The 25602-nt window shown below is 44.1% G+C and overlaps 1 protein-coding gene across 2 annotated transcripts in view; it reads left to right on the top strand.

Moving 5' to 3' along the window:
* Window positions 1-282: 282 nt before the first annotated feature.
* The window catches only part of Maco1 (macoilin 1), a 64127-nt gene continuing 38807 nt past the window's right edge, over window positions 283-25602 (top strand). The window contains exons 1-3 of one of the 2 annotated variants that reach the window (XM_055611112.1): window positions 283-535; window positions 18786-18927; window positions 20300-20426. In XM_055611112.1, coding sequence (XP_055467087.1) covers window positions 456-535; window positions 18786-18927; window positions 20300-20426 — 349 coding nt within the window. In that variant the 5' untranslated portion in view covers window positions 283-455. The remainder of the gene's footprint in view (window positions 536-18785; window positions 18928-20299; window positions 20427-25602) is intronic. The other variant, XM_055611111.1, reaches the window with a different exon arrangement.

Here is a 25602-nt window from a genome sequence, read left to right as displayed (position 1 = left end):
TATTTATAGGGCCTATTTATAAGCCTCTATTTAGCTCTTTTCTGATAGGCCCGGCCACGCGTCTGGGCCCTGTCCTGATTGGCGGGCCCGTCTGTCCTTCAAAGAGGCGGGCCCAAGGGGCCGTGTCGCCCCAGCGGGCCCCGGGATTGGCGGGGCGCGGCACGGCGGCGCCTCCCATTGGCTCGGCGGGCCGTCCGTCGGGGCGAGGGAGGCGGGGCGCGCGGCTGGCTGGTGCGGGGCGGGCGGGCCCCGGAATTGTCATTTCTTTGTTTCCGAAGGCGGAGGAGGCTCGGCGCCCCCCTCCCGGCCCCCCTCCCCCCGGTGCTGGCTCCATGTCTGTGTGACCGGCCGCAGGGGTAGAATCCAGGCCCGACGCGGGGCGGGCGGGCGGGCGGCGGCGGCTGAGGTGAGAGGCGGCGGCGGCGCGGCGCGGGCACCGGCCCCCCAGCGGGAGGATGAAGCGGCGGAACGCCGACTGCAGTAAGCTCCGCCGCCCCCTGAAGCGGAACCGGATCACCGAGGGTATCTACGGCAGGTGAGCGGCGGCGCCCCGCGTGGGCCGGCGGGTCGCGGGCGCCGCTCCGGAGGGGGCCCCGGCCCCGTTATGTAACCCCGGACTAGGCCGCACGCCCGCGCCGGGGGCTCTCCTGAGGCGCGCCGCCCGCGGAGCGCCCGGCCAGCCCGGCGAGGGTCCGCCCCGGGCCGCGGGGTGTGGCGAGGGCCGGGCGGAGGGCGCGGGCGGGAGCCACGGGGCCGCCGTTGGCCGCGGTGTCCCGGGGGGAGGGGCGGCACCCCCGCGGCCCGGAGCCCAGAAGCTCGGGGGGTCCCCAGCAGGCTGTGCGCCCGGCCCCCGGCGGAGCCCGGGCCACGCTGGGCTCGGGAGTTGGCCGCCCTGAGTTCGAGGCTGGTGCACCCGTGCGGGGGGTCCGGAGCGAGGCAGCCCAAGTTGGGAGCTGCGGGGGGCCCTGGACCCCCGAGCTCGGGGCGGGGCCGCGCCGGCTACTCTTCCGGCCTCGGCTGCCCTCCTGGGATCCGCACCTTGGTCGGGAGCGCCGGGGCCGGTACCCCCAAGTGGTGCCCGTCACCTTGCTCCGGGCAGGCTGCTGCCAGTTTCTCGGCAAACATTTTGACAATTGCAAGCAGATCCACTGCTCTGAACCTTTAGCAGAGATTCTCCTCCCAGCCTACTTTTTGTTGTTGTTGTTGTTTTCAGTCACTTGTTCGTGAAGGAAAGTGGTGTCCCTTTAAATAGAAATTGAATCCACTCCTCTTTGGGAGAAGGACAACAGGTTCACGGGGCAACTCGGTGACTGTCACAGCTTCCCCAAGCCCAGTTTGTGTATGGCGGTTATTTTCTGGGAATGCTTCGGAAAGAACGATTTCAGTGGACAATTAGTTTACAAGAGAGAATGCTCAGCGTGTGGCTCTAGGCTTCATTGAGTTCTCATGGCGCCTTAAGTTTTAGTGCTTCTTGCTGTGAGTCTTGGAGAAATACAGGAGCATGCTGGTGTCAGTCACGTTGTAGCTAGCTGTACACCTCACACATGCAGTTTACACATGTGAAGTGTCTGCCCTCCACGGGCAGGTGACCGAAGGGGGAGTCTTCAAGTTTAGAAGGATTTAAGTAGTCAGAAAGCCTTGGATAGGTGCCTATGTAAGGAGCCATCGATCGTTGAACCATTCATTCATTCATTCATTCAACAAACACGAATACTATTTGCCAAACAGTGTTGGAGTCAGTCAGCACACAGCTGTTAGTAAAACTGAGGAACATGGTTGCTGAATCAGATGTGACAATAAGTAAAACTGAAAAAGCAAAACCAAAATTTCCAGCAGATTGAATGGGTGGAGGCAAGCTTGCGTCTTTTTTCCTTTTAGCCATCGAAAAGATAAGAACTTCCCGTTAATGGCAGTGCAAGAATAGAAAAAGTATGTTAAAACAAAGTTGTCAGGTTAGGACCCTGTGGTATTTGAATTTCTGTTTACAGCCAATATAAGATAAAGCCCCTCATAACAAGATTGGAAAGTCCTTGTTTTTCAAAGCCTGTTCTGTGGTGTATTTTAGCTTCCTTTTCTATTTAAACAAACAGCTGGTTTCTGACTTGTACCTGTGCAGCCGCACAGCTTGACATGGAATTCCTCTTTTAATGAAGATCTGTTATGCTAACTTTGAATTTCCGAACCCTAAAGGTTAATAGTGGATACACAGTCCCTTCATTCAGTTTCATATATAAAATAAAAAACAAAACAAAAACAAAACGAAATAGTACTTTAGTCTCCTCTGTTGGGCATTCTTTATTAAATGTCAGTAAAGGAACTTAAGTGTATTTCTACCTGTCTTTCATGTTTGGGGCAAAAGAGTATTTCAGTTTCCTTATCTATTTTTAATGTTACAGAGTACTGCTGTGGAAAAATCATATAGTGTGTTTTCCTCCTCATTTTGTTTTTAAGGACTGACTGCTTTGGAAAACTTATAGTATTTCTTAAGAAAACAGAATGAGTGGGCTAGTTATAAATTAGGACATTTGAGGATTCATGAATATCACGTTTCTGTTGATCATCAAATTAAAGGCTGTATTCAGTTCTGTTTCGTGCCATCTATTGCCTGTTTTGTTTCTGAACATCTGGCCGATTTTGTCTCATTAAAAAGGAGCCTTCCTCCCAAGGGCTGTGTTGACAATTTTGATAACCACTGTCTGCTGTTTCATAGCAGCCTTTCGACCAGTACTGTGTTCTGTTCTTAGTCTGCTCAGCTCTCTTGAGCCCTGGCCGTATGTGAGGAAGCAGCTGAGGTGGAAAGCACTGGACTACAGCCTACCAGGGACCTGGGTTCAGACTAAAAGTCCAAGTCCTGATGTTTTGGATTGGCAGAATATTCACTGCTTTTGAAGCTGACTTCTCCCATCTGTTAAATGACCTTTGAGGACACACACACACACACATATATATATATCGTGTGTATATATATAACTATATATTATATATATACTGTATATTACAACATATATGTATATATTATACATATGTATGTATTATACATGTCATATATATGCATGTTTATGTATGTGTGTAGTTTGTGCAACTCCTTATAAATTCTAATGTGTTATTCAGACATTATTTACCATATTATTGCCATTACAGTTACTGTGGCTTATTCTTTAAGGAGGCAAGGAAGGCCGTTAGATTTGATCCAACCAAAACCAAAAGCTGAGTAGTCAAAACAAGGGGCCACAGCCTGGCGGTAGCGGCACCTGCTTTTAATCCCAGCACTTGGGAGGCAGAGGTAGGTGATCTGTGAATTTGATGCCAGCCTACAGAGTGAGTTTCAGGACACCCAGGAGTACATGGAGAAAGCCTCTCTCAAAAAAAAAATCCAAACCAACCAAATAGCAACAAAAACCAAGGAGCCACTTGATGCTTGGTCTTGCTTTAAAACAGCAGTTCTCAGCCTTCCCAACGCTGCGGCCCTGTAATATAGTTCCTCATGCTGTGGGGACCCCACCAAAAAATTATTTTTGTAACTACTTCATAACTAATTATGCTACAGTTATGAATCAAAATGTAAATATCTGTTTTCTGATATTGATGGTTTTAGGGCACTCCTGTGAAAGGGGTTGTGATCTACATTTTGAGAACAGCTGCTTTGAAAATCCTGGTGCTTTTAATCATGGGCAGCTATTACTTAGGTGATTGTCAGAGGAGAGTGCTCATCGCTCCCTTGGAATTCTGTTAGGGGGCTAGGATGCTAGGGAGTATTAATCTGAGGTATTATACTAATACTGTATATGTAAATACGCAGTTTTGTATATAACCCATATATATAGTATATATACAGTACTATACACACACATTCATAAACATATCCATCATCTAAAGATCCAGACATTCTCTGTTTTTTCAGTCAAATTAGTAATCAGGATCAAGAGGAAAGAAATAGGAATGGTGTTTTTATTATTATTATTACTACGAGCTGCCATTAAATGTAATTAAAAAAAAAAAAAAGCCAAGCTACTACAGAACCTAACAGCTAGGCAGTCACTATTCAGATGTTAAATGACTAGATAAATATATAAATATAAGCTAATAATTCATTGAAAACCTACATTGTTGGTGGAGCTGTGGAAGCTACAGGGTAAGACATAGGTCCCATCTTGACGGTTGTACAGTCTAGTAGGCCGTAGTAATACTCTAGAATTTACACATTGGTGCAGAGGTTCCAGAGAACCTGGGTTCTGTTGAGGTGGACATACTTCTGTTGGACCGGACTTTTAACTTCGGCTTTGCTTGTTCCCCTGGCACATTAGCAACTGTGTTTTCTACCTGTGCTATTTTATGAAGGAGACAGTTGCCACCAAGAGAGGGAGTGCTTCCTAACTCAAATGAGATAAACTTGGGAATTAGGAAAGCAAGTTATTAATAATTACTACACATGGAAGTGCCTGGACTTCCTGGCAGTGAGTCCCTTCCCAAAGCTGCCCTCACATTCCTCAGTGCACTAGGCTGCTAAGCTTCCCATGGCTGGTGGTGATTCTCCTGGGAGGTGGGTCTCCTGTTGTGTGCTTCTCCCCATCTCTCTTCCTGCCACACTCCCCACTTTTTTCTTCTAAGACTCCTAAGAGGGAGATAGGGAAGTAAAAATATGTTAATTATAAGACGTAGACAGCAACATATTAAAGTATGTTTCAAGCCTCTATATTTAAAGTTGTTGCTTAAAAGAGTAAAGCGAAATAAGAATTTTAGTTTACTTACACATTTCCAGCCTCAGGACATGGTTTTCTATCGCTGTTACTAGTGGCTGAAAGTAATGCCTCTTCATTGTAACTTACAACACTTCCTGTGCGACGCTACACTTGAAGTATGCCTGAAGCTTACAGTGCACTTCTGGGCCTGACAGCTCAGGCGTTTAGGTTGTGAGACTTTCCTACCTTTTCTCAGGAAGAGTCCCCTGCTCTTTCCAGCTCCTCCCAAGTCACTGTTAGAAACCGTCAGACCTTGCACCCTCCTTTCCTTTCTTATTTCCTTTTCCAGACCCTTGTCTAAACAGCACGTCTCCCGAGGGTTCACTCGATTGTTGTTCCTGCCTCCTTAATGATGATCTCTAAGCCTGCTTTTAGATTCCTTTGGGCTATGCTTATTAGAGTCACTGGAGGCTGGCTGCCTTGCTTGTACATGTGTTCTGCAACTGGAACTTCAAATCCCAGTGTCGCAATCTCACAGCCTGAAAGCATTTCTGTAATCTTGGTAGGCACTGACTTCAACAGTCCTGACCTGTCATAAAAGTACTAGATACAGGCTCAGTGTGTCTTAGAGGCCTGTCAGGAAGGGGTGAGTATAATGAATAAATCAAAGTGTTCAGCTAAGCACTTAAGTTTGTTATTTCTATAAACTACAATTAAACAGTTTGTCACACTGGAGTGTTTATGTTTAATTTTTGCCTGTGGTATATTTTCTTTAAAAAAAAAAAGCACTTTCTTCCACCTTCAATTATTCTGAGTTTCTGAGTTGTTTTGGTAGGTTAGTTTTATTAGGTGTTTTTGTAAAACCCTTCAAGGGGCTGGAGAAATGGCTCAGTGGCCAAGGGCACTGGCTGCTCTTGGCAGAGGACCTGGGTTTGGTTCTCAGCACCCAAACGGTGCACCTCTTAGTGCTAGGGGATCCAATGTTCTCTTCTGGCCTCTGTGAACGACGACGGACACACACGTGGGTGTACGTAAGCACAGGCAAAACACGCCCACACAAACTAAAACATAAAAATAATAACAAGAAAAGCCCTTCAAGTTGTTGCTGTGGGCTGAGGAGTGGAGGAAGGAACGTGATCCAGTTCAGCTTATTTGCAGAACCTTCCCATTGTCTCTGTGTTGCTTGCTTGGGGCCCTTCTTGAACCTCCAGTCTTGTAGTTTGAATTAACTGTGGGCTTAGGAACTTGATACTTTTACCAATTTCTTATTCTTGCTATGTACGCTGTCTGCTATGGACTCATTTGGTGTTCTGTGAACGTTTCCAGAAGCTTTTTCTTGGACTATTTCAGATTTGTCTGTTCACTGTGTGTGTGTGTGTGTGTGTGTGTGTGTGTGTGTGTGTGCGTGTGCGCACGCGCACGCACGTGTGTGCTATTTTCTAGGCTGCGAGCATCTTGTGGAGTCTAGAGGATCAGATAAAAACCTTAGAAACACAAGGCCGGCAAGATGAGTTCCAAAGGTACAGGCACCTGTCACTAATCCTCCATGACCTGAGTCCAGTCTCTGGGACGCACATGGTAGAAGGAGAGAACTGATTCCACAAGCTGTCCTCTGACCTCCAGGTGTATATCACCGGCACATGTGTGCACCCACAAAATAAGTAGACTCAAGCCCAGTGGTGGTGGCGCATGCCTTTACTCCTAGCCCTCGAGAAGCAGGAGCAGCTGGAGCTCTAAGTTCAAGGCTAGCCAGGTCCACGGAGAGAGTTCCAGGCCAGCCAGCCTCCCCCCAAACAAAACAAAACAAACCCCCAAACCCTACAAACCTAGTTAGGTGAACTACTGTAATTGAGCTACTTTTCTTCATAGTAGTGGCATTCGATTTAAGTGCACTGATTGTTCTCTGGGCTTACTCAGTTTGGGTGTAATTATTTTACTTGGACAGTTTTCAAGAGTTGGGTTCTGAGCAACAAGTGGCTCAAGTGAGGCGGTGAGAGCACACACCTTCACTTTTACATCATGGACGTCTTCACATCTTTAGATTGCTGCTTCCTTAGCATTTCATCCTCAGGCACGTGTCTCCTGGCAGTGGAAACTATGACAAGCTTAATAACTCTTAGGGTATTTTTTGAGGCTTTATATCTTTAACTTGACAATCAGCATAACTGATATCTGGGCCTCGATTCCTCAGACCTCCAAGACTCCTAACCCTACAGAAGGCCCTTCCATGGCACTGGCCTTATTCATATTCTGTGGTTTCCTAGCTGGGCTTGTTAAGGACAGCTCATTTTGAGTAATAGGATTTTAAATCAGAAGCAGTTTACCACTGCCATCTTCTCTTGTGAGAATTCAGTCGCTGTGCCCATCTTAGATAGATTGTTTCCTGTCACTGATGCCTTTGAGCAGTTGTGATCCCAGCACAGAGGTGGTGACTGGGAATGACCTTGCTCTGTCTATAGGTACTACTGCTTTGCTTCTCTTTAAAACATCTTTAAAAACCAAGCAAACTGCTCTGTACTAAAGTCAGTACTTGGCCTGTTCTTCAGGGAGAACACTTCAACACTAGAGGGAATGAATGCCACACTTATGGTCAGAGCAAGAATGGAGGTCTCAGTGAACAAAAGCACTGGCTGGCCTTGCACAGGACCAGCCTTGGGTCTCCAGAAACAACATGGTGGCTCATGACCACCAGTTACTCTAGTTCCAGGGGATCTGATGCCCTCTTGGTTTCTGGAGGTACCAGGGGCACATATGTTGTATAGACATACATGAAAACAAATGACTCATTCAGCTGCGTAGTGGTGATGCATACCTTTAGGCCCAGCGCTTGGGAGGCAAAGGCAGGTAGATCTCTGAATTTGAGGCCAGCTTAGTCTACAGAGTGAGTGTCAGGACAGCCAGGACTACACAGAGAAACCCTGTCTCAGAAACAAACAAAAAGACTTATTTACATAAACTATCAAACAAAATAAGTCTTAAAGAATTTTTATCTCTTTCTCACATATGAACTGTTTTAGTTCAAAGCTTATTAAGCAAGGTGCTGCCTGTGGTTTATTGTTCATCTGACTTTATTTATTTATTTATTTATTTTTTAAAAAAAGGTTCTGTCGTTAAACACGTTTTAAAACTTCTTTTACATTTGTTTTATGTGTTTGACTGCATTTCTGCATGTATACCACAAATGAATGTAGTCTCTGAGGGGCTAGAAGGGGTGGGTGTCAGATCACCTGGAGCTGGAGTCATGGATGGAAGTTGTGACCTGTCAGCCAGCAATGTGCTGGGAACTGAACTGGCTCTTATGGAAGAGAGCCAGTGCTCTTAACCACTGAGCTATCTCTGAAGTCTTTTTTGCCCTGAGACAGGGTCTCTCTGTGAAGTCTTGGCTGGCCTCAAACTCAAGAGATCCACCTGCCTTTGCTTCCCCCATGCTAGGATTAAAGGTGCGTGCCATCACTGCCTGGCTTCCGGTTTTTGTTTTTTATTTAAGATTTATTCATTATGTATTATGTATATAGGCAGAGGGCACCACATCTCAATATAGATGGTTGTGAGCCACCATGTGGGTGCTGGAAATTGAACTCAGGACTTTTGGAAGAAGAGCCAGTGCTCTTAACTTCTGAGCCAGCAGCCCCCAGTTTTCTTTTTAAGTGACATGTTTCTCTGACATTGTGACCATGTTAGCTGGGCCTTCAGTACATGCATTGAATCTCAGCAGTCAGGAGACATAGGCAGGGGACTCTGAGTTTTAGGCCTGTCTGGTCTACACAGAATTTTAGGTTAGCCAGGGCTACTTTGTAAAAAAAACCTTTAATTTTAATTATTTTCTGAAATTTTATAGTATGTTTACAATTAACCTTATCAACTGGAAATTTATGAAGATAGGAGTTTTTTATTATTTAATAAAGCATATTTACTTAGTTAAAAAATACTTTGTTCTAACCAAGCTATGCAGAGAAATGCTGCCTTGGAAAAACATAAACAAAAACAAAAGGCCCGAAATTTTGCTCTCTCAAAAACTGTATTAGGTTTATTCATTTCACGTGTGTTTTGCCTGCACATACAGATGTGCGCCATGTGCAGGCTTGGTGTCTGCAGGGTAGACGAGGGCGTTAGATCCCCTAAAACTGGAGTTATGGCTAGTTGGGAGCCACCATGTAAGTGCTGGAACTGAACCCAGGTCTTCTGCAAGAGCAGCAAGAATTCTTAACCACTGAGCCATTTCTCTAGCCTCATATGCTCACGTCTTTGCATAGACATTTCTGGTATTCATTTTAGCCACAGTCATGCAAAATGAGCAATTTTTATTTTTTACTTGTTTGCTTTCTGTACTCCTTCAGTGGTGCCCTAACCTGTTCCCTTCTGGTGCCTTGGGTTTCTTTCCTGTAAAAACTGCCCTGTCTACTTCACAGTTAGGAGGAAAAATGAGGTGATATGCACACATTTAGAAAGCTTACACGTGTACGTAAATGCAGGGTGTGAGCAAGTAGCTCATTTTGTCTGTGGGAATAGTGGATTTACTTACAAGTAGATTCTTCTTATACAGTGTCAACACATTTTGTTTGTTTGTTTTAAGACAGGGGAGCCCTGGCTGTCTTGGAACTCATTCTGTAGACCAGACTGGCCTTCAGAGATCTGCCTGCCTCTGCTGGGATTATGGGAGTGTGCAACTATGGCCTGGCTCAACAAAACTGTTTAAAGTTATCTTTAAATTTTTCATTGTGAGTGTTACTGGCTCAGCAATTTTTTTTATAGAGACCATGCATTATCTTCTCTCTCCTATTTTACTTTTTTTTTTTTTTTTTTTTTTTTTAAATCCCCAACTTCATACCTTCCATGCTGTTCAGTGTTTCGGGAGTGAGGATATAGCTCAGTGGGTAGAGGAGCTTGTGTAAGTTTGGGGCCCTGAATTTAAGTACCTCACCAGCATGCAAAGCGCAGCATGGTCACTGTGGTCCTGTAACTCTAGTGTTGTGAGGTGTTGAGAAAGGAGGATCGTTGGGGCCTACTGGCTGCTGTGGGTTCAGTGAGAGACAATCTCAAGACAGTAAGGCAGAGAGCTAGAGCCTCTGGTCTCCGTGTGTGCATAGGATTCACACATATGCAACATGTGTGAACACATTGCTTCCTACAATGTGTTTTGGAAGCAGAAACTCTAGAATTTCAAAGTCTCTACTTGCGTTAGGTATCTGTTCTTGGTAGCCTTATGGTCTCTCTAGCTCTTTATAAAGGTATCATACCCCAAATTTATAAAAGCTTATTTTAGTGGTTTTCATTCTATACACTTGTGGTATTTTGAATAAGAATGGCCCCATAGGCAGTTTGTGTTTTGTTTTTCCTTGTTTGTTTTTGAGACATTTTTGCTGGTCTGGAACTTCCTATGTAGACCAGCCTGGCCTCAAGCTCACAGAGCTCTGCCTGCCTCTGACTCTTAAAGGCATGTGCCCTGCCCCTGAAGGGGTGCTCTTTTGAGGAAATGGTGTGGTGTTTGTGCTGTGGTGGGCTGGAGAATGAGCAGGAATAGAAGTGTTTTGGGTGGTTTAGGTGAAGAAATGGAATGGAAACTCTGGAGAGTTTCAGGTTTCTTGGTGAGAGGAAGCTGGTCAGCAGCCCAGAGTGAAGCTGGTCATCTGTGTGGACAGTCTCTTGCCTCAGTTCATTTTTCTTTTTTTTTTTTTTTTTTTTTTTGTAGGGAGAGGATATAGGGGTTGGGTTTTCCTTTTGAGACAGGACCTAGCTAAGTCTCTTGAGCAAGTTCCTTTCTTTCTTATGACTCTACCAGGTCGGGGTGAAACTTGTCATCCTCCTACCTCAGTCTGCCAAGTGATGGGTTTATAGGAGTATGTGCATACCTGGCCTTCTTAGGCTGCCTGCCTGCTTGTCTGTCTGTCTCTCCGTCTCTGTGTGTGTGTGTGTGTTAACTGAATACTTGAGATGTAATTTATTTAGTAATGTGTTTGTTGGCCTAGGGATGTTACTCAGTTGGTAGATAGAGTGCTTGTCTGGCCTCCAGGAAGCCCTGTGCTTGATCCTTAGCCCTGTGTAAGTTAGGCTCAGTGGTACATGCCTGTAATCCCAACATTTAGAAGGTAGAAACAGGAGGAAGAGAAGCCAACACCGTCCTCAAATACATAGGAAGTTTAGACCAGCCTTGGCTAGAGATCCCGTCTCAATGTATAAATTAGTCTTGTATAAATGAATGTCTGTGTGTCTTTCTTTCTCTCTCTCTCTTTCTTTCTTTTTTTTTTTTTTTTCCCCTGAGACAGGGTTTCTCTGTGGAGCCTGTCCTGGAACTTGTTCTATAGATCAGGCTGCCCTCAAACTCAGATATCCTCCTGCATCTACCTTCCAAATGCTGGGTTCAAAGGCTTGCACCACTACATCCACCCTGTAAATAAATACGTGATTTCTTAGGTTTCTGGAGGTGTCTCTTCCTCTTTCTTGGAGATGAGCTTTTGTTATGTTTCCAGGTTGACCTTGTACATGTGATCTCCTCCCCTGGCTTTCTGAGTGTCTTGGAGTATAGACATGTGCTGCTGTGTCTGCTGCTTCCCGTCTCCTCTATTAAAGATTTACTTTATTAATATAATGTGGGTGTCTGTGCAAGTGAGTGCAGGTGCCCAGGGAGGCCAGAAGAGGTCATCAGGTCCCCTGGAGTTACAGGTGGCTCTGAACCACCTGATGTGAGTGCTGGGAATGCCCTGTTTTCTTCTATAGCAGCAAGTGCTATTAAGTGCTGAGCCTTCTCTCCAACCCCTCTTTTGCTTATGAAGCCGTGAGCCTTTATGAAGGCCTCACCCTGTTGGCTTTCTCTAATCCCCTTACCTCTCTAAGGCCCCACCTCCAACTGCTATCAATACATGAATTAAGGTTGAAGTTTCTGAGGAGACCTCTAATCAAACCATGCCATGCTGCCCATGCTTCTCAGATACTAATATATGCCCCGGCCTCAGGAGCTGGCTAAAATAAAGGGTTAGATGAAACAGGTCTGGATGGGCCCTGAGTTCATGACACTGACACTGCGGTTCTGTAGATGAGCAGCAAGGCAGTTACAGCTGGCCAGTGTGAGGCGGGCCAAGGCGAATGTTCTTGCAGTGCTGCCTAACAGAGAAGACAAAGGGATTGTAGGAAGTGTGTCAGCACTGAAAGTGAAAGGTGATTCATAGTTGCCATCATGGGAACACGTGGAAGCCTGGGCTGGGACAGATGGCTACCAGCAGAACATCGGTCTGCCTAGGGAAAAGGTCAGGGACTAAGGATGGACAGCTCGCCCGTGGTAATCGTGTGTGCTCCAGACAGGCAGCTGTGCCAGTGGAGAGAGGTGCGGTGTCCCTGGAAGGAAGATTGTTCGCCACTCCTCTCACTAATTGTGGATGAAGAATCCATTGATGGAGAGTTTTGCCAGATGGATTCATGTTAAAAATGACACTGATGGGACCAACTAGAGTGAGAAAAAAGCTTGTAGTTAGGCTCTCTTTGCAAACATTCACCATGGTTAAACCAAGCAATAGCATTTTTTTTTCTTAATTTCACTGTCAACTCTAATAGAAGCATACAATGCTGTCAAAAATCGTATAATTTTAGAAAATATCGTGCAGTTATGCTTTAAATTTTATTCACAATATTTTATAATTATTAGCCAGTAAGTGTTGATCAGAAAATCAGAGTATCATCACATCAGCTGTAACTTATGTAAAGAGCTGTGTGTGTAAAAATATATTCAGGCATATTTTCTTCATGGTTGAAATGCTTTGAAATGCCCTTGGGATAGCATCTCCTTTAATTTGACAGAAATCTCCCAGACCTTTAGCATACGGAAGGACAGGGACTAATAAGGATGTGCTGTGGTGCCCATTTTAAAACTCTACTTTATTTGAGTTGTTTAGGCTTCAACCTCCTTTCCAACCTCCCAACCCTAGATAGGAGAGAGAAGGCCCAGACCCCTTTACTCCTCCTCGCTGTTTGGGGTTGAGGGGTTCTTTTAGGGCTATACCGATCTCCATCAACAGCAGTCTCATCTGTTTCTGTCTGTCTGATCCAAACTGCTACACATGACACACACCAACACCAAGAGCCACAGCTTCTCTTTCTCTGCTCTCAGTTTATATCTGCAGAGTCCTAGACCACGCCCCTCTCCGTGCGGCACATGGAAGGCTGTTACCAGCTGGCAAAAGCCGTGCCCCTCAGGAGATAGTTAAAAGGTGTGGACAAACTACAGTCCAACTACAACCCCCCACTTGGGATTAAAACAAAAACATATTTACATAACTGAGTTTACAAAGAAGCCAAAACTTCCATTACAGTGTGATTTTCTTTTCTTTTCTTTTCTTTTCTTTTCTTTTCTTTTCTTTTCTTCTGCCTTCGAAGGATAAGGGGAGGGACAGTGAGGCTGAGGGCCATTGAGCCAGGCAGCTCTTGTAAACTCTCCAGAACTCGGACAGCTGAAAAAACTCAGTAGGATTCAAGACTGAGTTTAGGGAAAATCAGCTTTGCTAATTAGCCCATTTCTAGATTTTACAAGAGACATTCCTGAAATGGGAGCCTGAATGTAGCCTGTGTTTACCATTCAAATTTCCTTAGTGGTCTTTCCTTTTAAACTGAGAGTTGGCAAGAAGGAATTATTGAAGAATATCAAAGGTCTGAAAGTGGGCCACCACCCCCTAAGCTGGAAGTTGCAGAACTAAAAAAAAAAAGTCACTAACAGACCATTTTTGTACTGCCTTACATTTAAATGATTAGGATATAAAAATTATTCATCAGGCTGCTGTTCTGTGGACAGTGTTGTCCTGTTACTGAAATAGTGTTGCCAGCTACCCTGGGATTCTGCCATGTCTGGGGTGCCCTTTGGACAGAGAGCAGTTGGTCATACTGTTCATTTTCCGTCTGGGGATGATGGCTATCCTCAGCCACATTGCAGGACAGCTTCAGAGATTCCTCTGCCAGGGTAGCAGCTCAGTTCATAAGAGTGCTAGCCTCCCATAAGCGAAGCACTTAGATCTCCAGCACCTCCCAGAGCAATTGTGGTGGTGCTCACCTCTAATTACAGCGTGTGCGACTTGGAGGCAGAGAATGACAAGAAGTTTGGTGTCATCCTTGGCTTCATAGTGAGTTTGAGGCTGGCCTTGGACACATGAGTGCATGAGGCTCTGTCTCAACAAACAAAACAAACACAGGGCTAGAGAGATGGCTCTGTGTCGAGAGTGTCATTGCTCTTCTGGAGATCCAAGTTTGGTTCCTAGAACCTACTTTGGGCAGCTCACAACTGCCTGTACCTCCAGCTCCAGGGGCTCCAACTCCCTGTTTTGGTGTCCTCAGACATTGTATTCATATGCACATACCTGCATTCAAACGTAATGCACATAATTAAATTATGCACATAATTAAAAAAGAAAACGGGAAAAACTTTCCTGCATTGAAAGACAAGGAGAGGTGGGATCCAGAACTGAGGTGTAGACTTAGGCCGGATACTGGTGGGATTACAGAATCCCAGCACTTGGGAGGCAGGAGCAGGCAGATCTCTTGAGTTTGAGTCTGCTTTATAGATTGAGTTCCAGGATATCCAGGGATGCGTAGAAAGAACCTGTCTCAAACAACAAAAACAAACAGAAGAATTCAAATGTAGATTTGAATTACCATTTGGAAAATGGCTAAACTAGAAAGAAGTATCTAGGTGAGAGGAGGCCAACCCGACCTTCCCCCCTGAGGCTGTGGAGACAAGTATGCATTTCTCTTGGGTGACACCCAGGAGTGAGTGTCTGGGTCACAAGGCTGGTACATGTTTAAGGAACTGGAAGCCATTGAGCATATGCTTACCAGTTTACTTAATACAGAAATATATTTTGTGCTTATTTGTGTGTGTGTGGGATGCTAGGGATGGACCCCAAAGCCTTCCATATGCTAGATAAGTGCTTTATGGCTGAGCTAAACCTCCATTAACTCAGGCTGCCAGCTATCCCTGTGCCATTTTTAATGCCTTGAAAATATGGCCAAGAGACTGGCTTTCCTTTTTTAGTTTCTGGAAACAGTTCTGGACCACAGGCAATTTTCTTTTAGTTTTGAAGTCATTTATAATTCTAAGTATCTGCAGGACTTGGTTTTCTTTCTACTAAAATGTTCATTTCTCTGCACAGGCAGTGAGTTCAAGAGTGTAGGCTGTGTCTGTAGCTAGCTGGCTGACTACACTAGAGTGCAGTGGAACTGAAGATGGGAGGGACTCCATACGGGATGGGACTGTTTGTTTACTTTGGGCTCCTTGATTTCTACGGCAGACTTCCTGGAAACTTACTACCAAACTCACAGGAGTTCTAAGAATTAATGTTAGCAGTTAGCACTAGGGGGCTGGAGAGATGGCTTAGTGATTAAGAGCAATAACTGCTCTTGCAGAGAGTTCAGTTCCCAGCACCTACATATCTGCTCACAACTAGCAGAAACTCCAGTTTTCCGGGATCTGACGCCTTCTTCTAACTCCTTGGTCATCAGGCGCACGTGGTGCACATGCATACACGCAGACAAAACACTCAGGAGCATAAAATAATTCCTACAATAATATAAAAGAAATCGACACTAGATAGCAAACTCAGTATTAATATGAATATCCCATCACTGATGGCCTGTTATGCTTGTTCTAGCCTCTCCCTGTGTGGCTTCATAGGTGCAGAGAGAATCCTCAGGCTGGATTTGGTTTTTGTTCTCAAGCATATAAACCTTTCTGTATCTTACTGAAATGTTTCTTAGTTATTACAAATCTTTATCTGTGGTAGGAGTATTATTAACTAAGTTGTGGAAATATACTTAGTATGTACAAATCCCTGGATTCAGCCCCCACTACCAGGAGGGAAAAATACCTTGATTTTTTTTTTTTTTTAATGTATTCAAATAGTTAATTTGATCACATCAGCATAGGAATGTTTGCATGGAAAAAAATACAAGACTAGAAAGTTTTAAAAAATATTGTTATTATTATTATTATTTACGGAGTAAAGGGGAGTGGTATTTACATGCCAGTAGTCAGAGGACAGCATTCAGCCTTTTCTCCTTATACTGTGAAACTCCATCTTCAGGGTTAGCAATGTTTATGCTTTCTCTTCTTTTACTTTACTTTTGTATCAATTTGCTGGTCTAAGCTCGCTCGTTCGTTTATTTATTTATTTATTTATTTATTTATTTATTTATTTATTTATTTATAGCATCTAAAGCCAGGCAAGCCTTTAATTCCAGTACTTGTAAGGGAGAGGCAGGCGGATCTCTGAGTTCAAGGCTGGCCTGGTCTACATAGTGAGTTCCAGGACAGCCAGGGCTACACAGAGAAACCCTGTCTCAAATCCTCCCCCCCCCAAAAAAAAAAAAGCAACTAAAATTTTTAAATATTTATTTTATTTTGTGTGTATGAGCATTTTGTTTGCTTGTATGTCTGTGTACCTGCCTGGTGTCCTTGGAGGCCATAAGAGGATGTTAGCTCCCCTAGAACTGGGATTATGGACAGTTGTGAGCCATCATGTGGCCGGTGGGAATCAAACCCAGATCCTCTACATAAGCAAGTGCTCTTAACCACTGGGCCATCTCTTTAGCCCCCGAAGGGCATTTTTTTTTTTTTTAATTATTTATTGGTGATATAGACAGTTGTGAGCTGCAATGTGGGTGCTGGGAATTGAACCCAGGTCTTTTAGGAAGAGCAGACATTGCTCTTAACCACTGAGCTATCTCTCCAGCCCTACATTTAACCAATTTTGGTAACAGTTCTTTGGCCTTTACTTTTTCTACCTTGGCAATGTGAACCACAGAATTTGGACCCAGGACATTGCCTCCGCAGTGGCAACAGATCTCATGTCTGTTGTTGTCATCGGTCTTGTAGCATCTACTAGCTTAGCCACAAGGGTCTTTGAGTTCACCTGGATGAAGGCAGCAGTGGTGTCTTCCTGTGGCCCAGCTGCCTCAGTTTGACTTTTCCCTGGATGCAACAATTGATGTCCACCTTTCGAAACAAGGCAGAAGACCACCAGTTCCATTGTGTCTGTAGTGTAGAATCACCACCAGCTGAGCATTCCTCTTCTCCACCAAGACAGTGACAGTATTGACCCCCACGCAAAGGACAGGTGGTCTCTCAGGAGGGATGTTGGCTCCTCCTGCCAGCAGCTTTGCTCTTAACACCAGCCATCAGCGCCTTCTGCATTGTCTTTGGTCTGTGTTTGTGGGGTGGCTCAAACAGCTGGGAGGATGTGTGCTGGTCCAGGGCCTGGACAAACTGGTTAATCTCAGGAGGTGCTTTCAGCAGTTTGTAGGAGACAGACAGCCTTTCTCCACAGCAGCCAGATGTGATAAGGTCTCTTGGTGAGATGTACTGTCCAGTGCCTAAGTTCTTAAGATTTCTGTCTGACTGGGCTCACTTCTCTTAGCCTTCTCCTCCTCCTATTTTGCTGGCCTTGAGCTCACAGAGATTGGCCTGTGCTGAGATTAAAGGTGTATGCCACCATGCCTCATTCTTCTCCTTCTATTGTCTCTCTGTCCCTGAGCTTTCTTGCTCAGTTAACAACTTCCTGAAGTTTTACTGTGTTTCTGCCCAGCTTTTCGAGGGCATAGTTTTGAGCTTTCTCCTGAATGGCTTATTTTCTGTGAGCGCTGAGTAGTATTACTTGGTATAGAACCCTAAAATTGTGTTTCTTTCCTATATTAATTTACTTTTGGTCTGTAGCTGGCTGCTAGTATCAGAACAGTTGGTGGTAATAGTCCCTGTCAGCCTGAACCAAGTGTGCATTTTTCTTGGGAGTCATCCCCTCTACTGTGTGGAAGTTCATTCAGCTGCTTACATTTTCACCAGTACTCATGGATGGTCATTTTTTAAAATACACATTCATTCATTGGCTTTTTGAGACAAGGTTTCTCCCTGTGTAGTGTTGACTATCTTGGACTTGTTTTGTAGAGTAGTCTGGCCTTGAACTCGCAGCGATCGCCTGCCTCTGCCTCTCTCTTTTGAGTGCTGGGATTACAGGCGTGCACCAACCACTGTCCCTGGCATATGGTCAGTTTTTAAAGTTTTAATTTTTTGAAGATAAGATCTTTCTAGCCCAGGATTGGTTGAAACTTGCTATGTAGCCCAGGCTGCCCTCAAACTTTTGATTTTTCTGGCCCAGCTTTTTGGGATTGTAAGTGTATGCCACCATGCCTGGTTTAGAAGTCTTTTTTAATAGCTGAATTTGCCCTGCTCTGGAATTGACAGAATTGGGACTATAAAACCAGAGAGTTGTTAGTAGATAAATTTTTCAGGCTTTATTATTCATCTGCAGCTAATGAGTGGAAAGTGGACTTTTAGGTTATATGAAAGATACATACAGACATTTTTCAGGTTTATTTCTTCTGTCTACAGTTTGACTGCATGTACACCTATGTGCTGACCTCATTATAGTTGGGCGTGAGCTTAATCCTCTGTGGCATGTGCGTGTGTCTCCTCAAAACATGCATCTCTTTGACATGATCAGGAAGAAGCTCGGAAGACACATTATCGTCTCAAGTCCTGGATATTTGAAGACTTTTCCTTTAGAAGACATTTCTGTGCCTTCAGTCTTTGGGAGTGACCGTGTCTGCCCCACGAGTTAGCTTTGGCGTGTTTCTGGGAAGTCCGTTATGTTTTGTTTGGTTAGTGCAGATGAATGCTGTATAGGGAAGCAAAAGAAGAGAGAAAAGCAGAGATCCTTGAAGCATGCAGAGGTGCCCAGCAAGAAGTTCCAACTCTTAGGCAGGTGTGGAGGGTGAGGAAGCAGCATGTTGGAAGCCTTTCAGCCTTGGCGTTTTCTTCTAATGAACAGCTTGAAAGCTATCCTGAGAGTGTGGCAGTATTTTAAAGTCACACTTTTTTTTTTAAATAGTGGTGAGATTCAAATGTTTTTCTTCCATCTTAAAAGGAACTGAGCAGATTTGGTCATCATCTGGTCTTGATGGTTGTGAGGCTGAGTGAAGGAGTCTTTTACAATCCAGATAGGCCACAGTAGCAGCTCTTTGAGCTTTACCGCTGTGTTTATGGTAAATGAAATTTTTCTATTCTAAACAGAAACAGTGCATTCCTATTTCTGATTCTTCATGCATGACCTTGAATCCCTTGTTTTTTTTATTTTGCAGTACATTTTTATACCTGAAATTCCTGGTAGTGTGGGCACTTGTCCTCCTGGCCGACTTTGTCCTGGAGTTCCGATTTGAATACCTGTGGCCGTTCTGGCTTTTCATCAGAAGCGTCTATGATTCCTTCAGATACCAGGGACTGGTATGTGTCTATTGCATGTTCTCTGAGGGATTTAGTTACCCTTCTAATTAAGAGAATATCTTTAGTGGCTGATACTGACCTGTGTGTGTGCCGTGTGCACGTATGTATGTATGTATGTATGTATGTTGGTGTTTTGTTTGCATGTGTAAGGTTCCCCTGGAACAGGAGTTACAAACAGTTGTGAGCCACCATGTGGATGCTAGAAATTGAACCCAGGTCCTTTGGAAGGGCAGCCAGTGTTCTTAACCTCTGAGCCATCTCTCCAGCCCCTGACCTGTTTTAAGTTGATTTTATTAGCAATAAATTAGCTCTTAATGGCCGAAGTGCTTGTGTTGGGAGGAGCTAATTGGGTCTGTGAATTAAAATGTGGCTGTTTTAAGCTCACTGATAATGATTCTGTTTTCTCCTCCTCTCCCACTTGAGTGGAGAGAAGAGGCTGGGGAAAGGATTATAAGAGAGAGGAAGCACTGGAGGACTCAGTAGTGCCTACTCTTACTCTGGAGTGCCCTGTCACTAGGTTTTTAAGCAGTGGTTCTCGTTGGTCTCAAGACTCCTTTTATATAAAAAATTATTGAGAATTCCAAAGAGCTTCTGGTAATGTAGGTTACGAAATATTAATTCAGTGAAAATAACTATTTACCCCAAAAATGTAATAGAAGAGTGGCTTTGGTTTTTTTAGAGCTCCCTGTTTGGAAGAATCTCAGTGCTCCTTCAGGAGTCTCCAGACCACAGGTTTTATAGCATCCAGATAGAGCCTGGGGCATAGCCTGAGCTTATTTTTTTGACTTACGTGTTATTTCTATTGTAATCCGTAGCTACACCTTACAACTAACTCTTCAATCCAGGCCTGACATTTTGGTCAGAGCAAATCCATGCTCTGAAAAGACAGTTTCAAGCTTATGTCTCACTGGTAGTGAATAGTGGTGTCCAGAGGAAGGCGGCCTTGTATGATTATCTTATAATATTACCACCAGCATAGTTCTTGCCAATATTTTGGTTTAGTAGTCTAGCAAGCTTTAAGAATGAAGCTCTTTAGGAATGCTTTATGAGGAAACAGGAGGCTTTTCAGCGTGAAAGTTCTTGTTCCTTCAAGTAGCCTGCCAGTGAGTTCACAGTGGTGCAGCCTCAGTCCTGGAGTTTACCTCTCGGTCTCAGAACCGTGAACAAGAGCACTCCTTAATGTTGCATTAGCTACTGCCTTGTAATAGATGTGCTGGTCAAGCAAGCTTATAACCAAGCTTCCACAAGCTCTGTGCTAAGTGTTTAAGATTTCCTCTCGTTAACTTGCTATAGTAATTTTTTGTTCAGCAAAGCTTTTAATGATGAGTTTGGAAAGACAGTTTTTAATTTGCTTTTTTTCCCCTCTCTTTAGGCCTTCTCAGTATTTTTTGTTTGTGTAGCATTCACATCAAATATCATATGTCTCCTCTTCATCCCCATACAATGGCTTTTTTTCGCTGCTAGCACGTATGTATGGGTCCAGTACGTATGGCACACAGGTAAGTCTTAATGACTTCTTGGTTAGAAATTTTAGATGCAAATTAAGTACTTAAGATTGACATTTTTAAAGCCAGGCTTGGTGGGGCACACATGCAATCCCCACACTTGGGGATGCAGAAGCAGGCGGATCTCTGTGACTTTGAAGCCAGCCTGGTCTACATAGCGAGTCCAGGACAGCCAGAGAAAACCTGTCTTGAAAATTCAGGGGAGAAAAAAAAGATTGCCATTTTAAGGTTGCCTTTCCCCAATACATTGTAATATGTTGTTTGGCTTGTTGGTTTGTGGGTTTTCATTTGTTGGCTGTAGGGTTGCTTATTTGAGGGAGGGTCTTGCTAGGTTGTCCTGGTTATTCTGTAACTCACTATGTAGACCAGGGCAGCCTGGAACTCACAGCAATACTCCTGGACTGTTTGCTGTGCCCTGCCTTGCTTGCTATGCTTTTATACACGGCTTTTATCTTTCTTTGTTTCTTTCTTTTTGAATCAAAAGCTTAAAGTTTAGGCATTTCATAGGCAACCTCTATTACAAAGATTCCAGTTTAAAATGAGCTGAAGTGATTTGTGTTTAGTGGTTGAAAACATTCATGCGCTACGCAAGATGTTCACAGCATTTCAGTATTGAGAGGTCATTCAAGTGAACTCAATACATTAACAAAAATATCTCCCCAGCATCCCAGGCACACGGTGGCCCTTCTGCAGTTGGAAATGTGTAGCCGTAGCGACTCCTGCCATTCCTACTTCTCTCATTCACTTTGGCTGTGTAGGAAATAGCTCTCCACATTGGGTCACAGGCCCTCCTTGCACTTTTACCCCTGGATGATATTATAGTTTAGGGCATAGTGACTCTTAGAGAATCCAAAAAGGATTTATCCAGAAACATATGGAAATGGACAGAATTTGACCTTAAAAGTTTCAGGGTGCCTGGCCTCTGAATGAGTGGCCTCCCTCCCAGCTGACACATAGATCTAATGATCTGAGGATCCTGCTCCAGCTTCTTTAAGTCTTTGTTGTTTTCTGTAGGAAAAGACATTTCTGACACCACCAGCTTTTTATTATATGACATTTTGTGCTCCTAACTCTATGGACTGTAAAGAGATTCTTACTGATAGGATACCCTGTCAGCTCCCTTCCTTTTTTTTTGCACTGTCCTGTTATTTCAGACTAAATCAGAAGAGGTATTTTGACAGCTCCAGCCCACTGTGAAAGCACACATAGTGTGCACTGTTGGGATTTGAGGATTGGCTCTCAGAGTCACACTGTCTGCAGAGCTTTGTGAAGCAGGGTTCTCGGACCCGGCTGACGTAGGATTTTGACTCTTGAGAGTGTTCCCGATAGTAAAAGTTCTCTGGAGCAGCGTCTTAGGCAAAGCTGCTGAAAAGGGTGGTGCTGGCCACTGGCCACTGTAGAAGACAGCTGAACCTTGCTGTTAGAGGTCTCCACTGTGGGAGCAGACTGATTGAAGCTGTCTGGAATGTTCTCCAGTTGGCTGTTGTCTAGTCTAATTAAAGAGATTTTTTTTCTTTGAATTAGCTTTTGCTTGTATTTCCTTCTCTGGGCCATTTGGATGCACCCCTGTTTCTAGGTCCCTGTTTCTTCTCTGACATCTGGAGATCAGGCAGTCTAAATGTCTGAGAGGCTCCAGCCCAGATGTGCTAGGACTATGCTGGGCAAAGGCTGGGCGAAGGCAGCCTTTCTAATTCCTTCAGGGTTGTTATCATGGGGAGGAAACCAACCACATAGCTCTGAATAGAACCTGCGGGGAAGCCACCAGGTGTCAGCAGGACAGTGTCATAAAGTGACGTACACACTGGAATAGCCAGGTTGTTAAATGGGTTTTAATTTGAAACCGTTAATGCTGAGACAAATTCCATTAAACAGAAATACTGTTTATTGGAATTTATTGGCCCTGGAAAGCAGGAGTATAGTGCTTATAACTTAGAGGCCTAATATTTTCTTCCATATGTTAAAATTTAAAATTCCTTGAGGTAAGAATGGTGACAAGGGCTGGCAAGACAGCTCAGGAGGTGTCACGGCACTTGCTGTCAAGCCTGAGGACTTGAATTGGAACCCCAGAATCCTATTGGTGGAAGCAAGAACTGACTCTGAAAAGTTGTGTACTGACAGACTTGCTGTGGTGTGCACATATGTATGCATCCACACAAAATAACCGAGTAAGAGTAAAAATTTAAAAAAAGAATGTTTGGTAAAATTGTATATAGCTACAAAAGAAGGGCAGTATTGTGTCATAAACATTTTGGTGTTGGTAATGGTTTTGTTTTTTTGAGTTTTTTTTTTTGGTTTTGTTTTTGTTTTTTCAAGACAGGGTTTCTGTGTGTCACCTTGGCTGTCCTGGAACTTTCTTTTTAGACCAGACTGGCCTCTGCCTCCCAAGTGCTGGGATTAAAGGCATGAGCCCCACCCAGCAGGTGATCTTTTTTTTTTTAATTGAATTTATTTATGTATTTATGTTTGAGTGTTGTTTGTATGCATACCTGCATGCCAGAAGAGGACATCATATCCCATTATAGATGGTTGTGAGAATTGAACTCGGGACCTCTGGAAGAGCAGCCAGTGCTCTTTTGTGTGTGTGTGGCGGGGGGAGTTGGTTTTTCCAAAACACAGTTTCTTTTTGTAGCCCTGGCTGTCCTGGAATTCACTCTAGACCAGGTTGTCTTGGAACTCACAGAGATCCACCTGTCTCTACCCTCTGCCTCCCAAATTTGGGATTAAAGGCATGTACCACCATTTCCTTAACCACTGATCCATCTTTAGTCCTTGTGGTGATGATTTTTTTTTTAATAATTTATTTTTATTTTCTATGCATTGGTGTTTTGCCTGCATTTGTGCCTGTGTGAGGGTGTCAGATCCACTGGAACTGAAGTTGCAGACAGCTGTGAGCTGCCATGTGGGTGCTGGGAACTGAACTGGAGTTCTTTTGAAGAGCAGCCAGTGCTCTTGGCCGCTGAGACGTGTCTCCAGCCCTGGTGATAATTTTCTTTTGAGGCAGGGTCTCATGTGTTTCAGGCTGGCCTCAACCTTGTAATTTTTAAGGTGGCCTTGAACTCTTGTTCCTCTTGCTTTCCAAGTCCTGGGATTCTATGTCTGTGCCATCACATCCAACTTTTATAACCCTTTTCTATGCTGTTAAACCCAGGGAGCAAGATACAATCTATAATGTGGTTCTACATTTACTTTAAAAAGCTTCAGTGGAGTTATTCACATAATAGATGGAGAAATAACATCCTATATTTTTCGTCCTATTTTTCTGTTGTCCAGTAATATTCTTATGTTTATTTTAACCTAATAGATTAATGTAGGAAGTAGGACATAGTTTAAAAATCATTGTTGTTTTGAGGCAAGGTTTCACTGTGTATCTCTTTCTGGCCTGGAACTTTCTACATAGAAGCAGGCTGGCTTTGAAGAGACCCGTGAGCCTCTACCTCCCTAGTGCCCGGATTACAGGTGTGTGCCACTACACTCAGCTGGAAATAGAAAATTTGATATTATTTTGAAGAATTGGTAATTGTGAAAATGCCTGTTTGGGGTATTTTAGATCTGTAAGGACAGTTGCACTTGTTAGCTGCCTTCACAGATTGTACGTTAGCGAAGGTCCAGGCATCAGAGTGCTTGGGTTTTCCTTAGACGCTGCCTTGTCTGTGAATTTGGGCCCTTTTGTGTCATTCATGCTCATAAATACTCCACTATCCGTCCTTTCCTAACACTGATGGATGCAGCTTGTAGATTTATTTTATTTATTCTGTTGCATGTTGCTTTTACCTCCCTGGTGTTTTCATGCTCGCGTAAATGAACATCTGCTCCTGGAAACAGTACAGACCCTGACTGGCCTGGAACTCAGAGACCACCTGCCTATGGCCAGATCTTCATTCTTTAGCGAACTTTCTACATTTTATCATATAGCTTTATCATAAGTAAACAGTTTCCTGTTAGTGAACACTTAGGTTAAATCTTTGTTACTGTAAGTAGTTTTACGGGGTTGGAGAGATGGCTCAGTGGTTAAGAGCGCTGGCTGCTGGCTGCTCCTCTAGAGGACCTGGGTTCAATTCCCACCCCCCACATGGCAGCTCACAACTGTCTGTGACTCCCAAGATCTGACACCCTCACACAGACATACACAGAGGCAAAACACCAATACATATAAAATAAGTAAGTAGTTTTACAGTGACTATTGTGTCTTGTATTTCTTCAGGGTGACATCTAGAATTGAGATTTATCGGTTAAAAGTACAGGTATTTAAAGTTTACTTACATTGCCAAGCTGTTTCCCAAAAGAGTCGCGATAATGTGTACTATTAACTAGTTTGAGAGTAAAACTTTCCCAATTCTCTTTCTATACTATTGTCTGTCTGTCTGTCTGTCTGTCTGTCTGTCTGTATTTTTCCAAGCAGAGTCTCCCTGTATAGCTCTGGCTGTCCTATGCTCTGTAGGCCAGGCTTGCCCAATGATCTGCCTGCCTCTGCTTCCTGAGTGCTGGGATTAAGGGTGTGACCACTGCCTGGCTTTAATGTTTGTAAATAGTGAATTAAATTAGGGATCTGGTTGTTTTAGTTGTAGTCCCCTTAGTAAAGTCTTGGTAAAGCTGAACATTCCATTTCTATTTAGGACTTACACTTTTTTTTTTTTAATTTGCCTCCCTCCCTCCCTCCCTCCCTCCCTCCCTCCCTCCCTCCCTTCCTTCCTTCCTTCCTTCCTTCCTCTTTTTCTTTCGCTCTTTCTCTCTTTCTTTCTTTGAGACAGGTTCTTACTGTGTGGTTCCTTTGGCCTGGAACTCTACAGACTAGGCTGAGCTTGAATCAAAACAAAACAAACAACAAACCACTTGCTTCTGCTTTTTGAGTGCTGGGATTAAAGGCTGTGCACCGCACAAGGCACTTTTCCTTAGTTTTTCTTTTCTTGTTTGTGGATATGATTGTTGGCATTGAGCCCATGGCTCTGTCACTGGGCCACACCCTCTGTAGTTTTGATTGGTTTTATTTGCTTGTTGAATCAGGATCTCATTATTTGCCCAGGCTGGCCTTAAAGTCAGGAGCCTCCCCCTGCCTAGTCTTTCAAGTTTGGGGATGACAGGTAGGCACACAGTACCATACTCAACTTTGATTGCCCCCCCCCCCTTTAATTTATTTTTAGGAACTCTTTTGTATGTCAAGATTATGAACCTT

This window comes from Psammomys obesus, unplaced genomic scaffold (assembly GCF_907164565.1).
Source record: "Psammomys obesus unplaced genomic scaffold, mPsaObe1.curated_primary_1811, whole genome shotgun sequence".
NCBI classification, from domain to species: Eukaryota; Metazoa; Chordata; class Mammalia; order Rodentia; family Muridae; genus Psammomys; species Psammomys obesus.
Note: the sequence above shows the minus strand (reverse complement) of the source record. Positions and strands in the feature narration are given on the sequence as shown.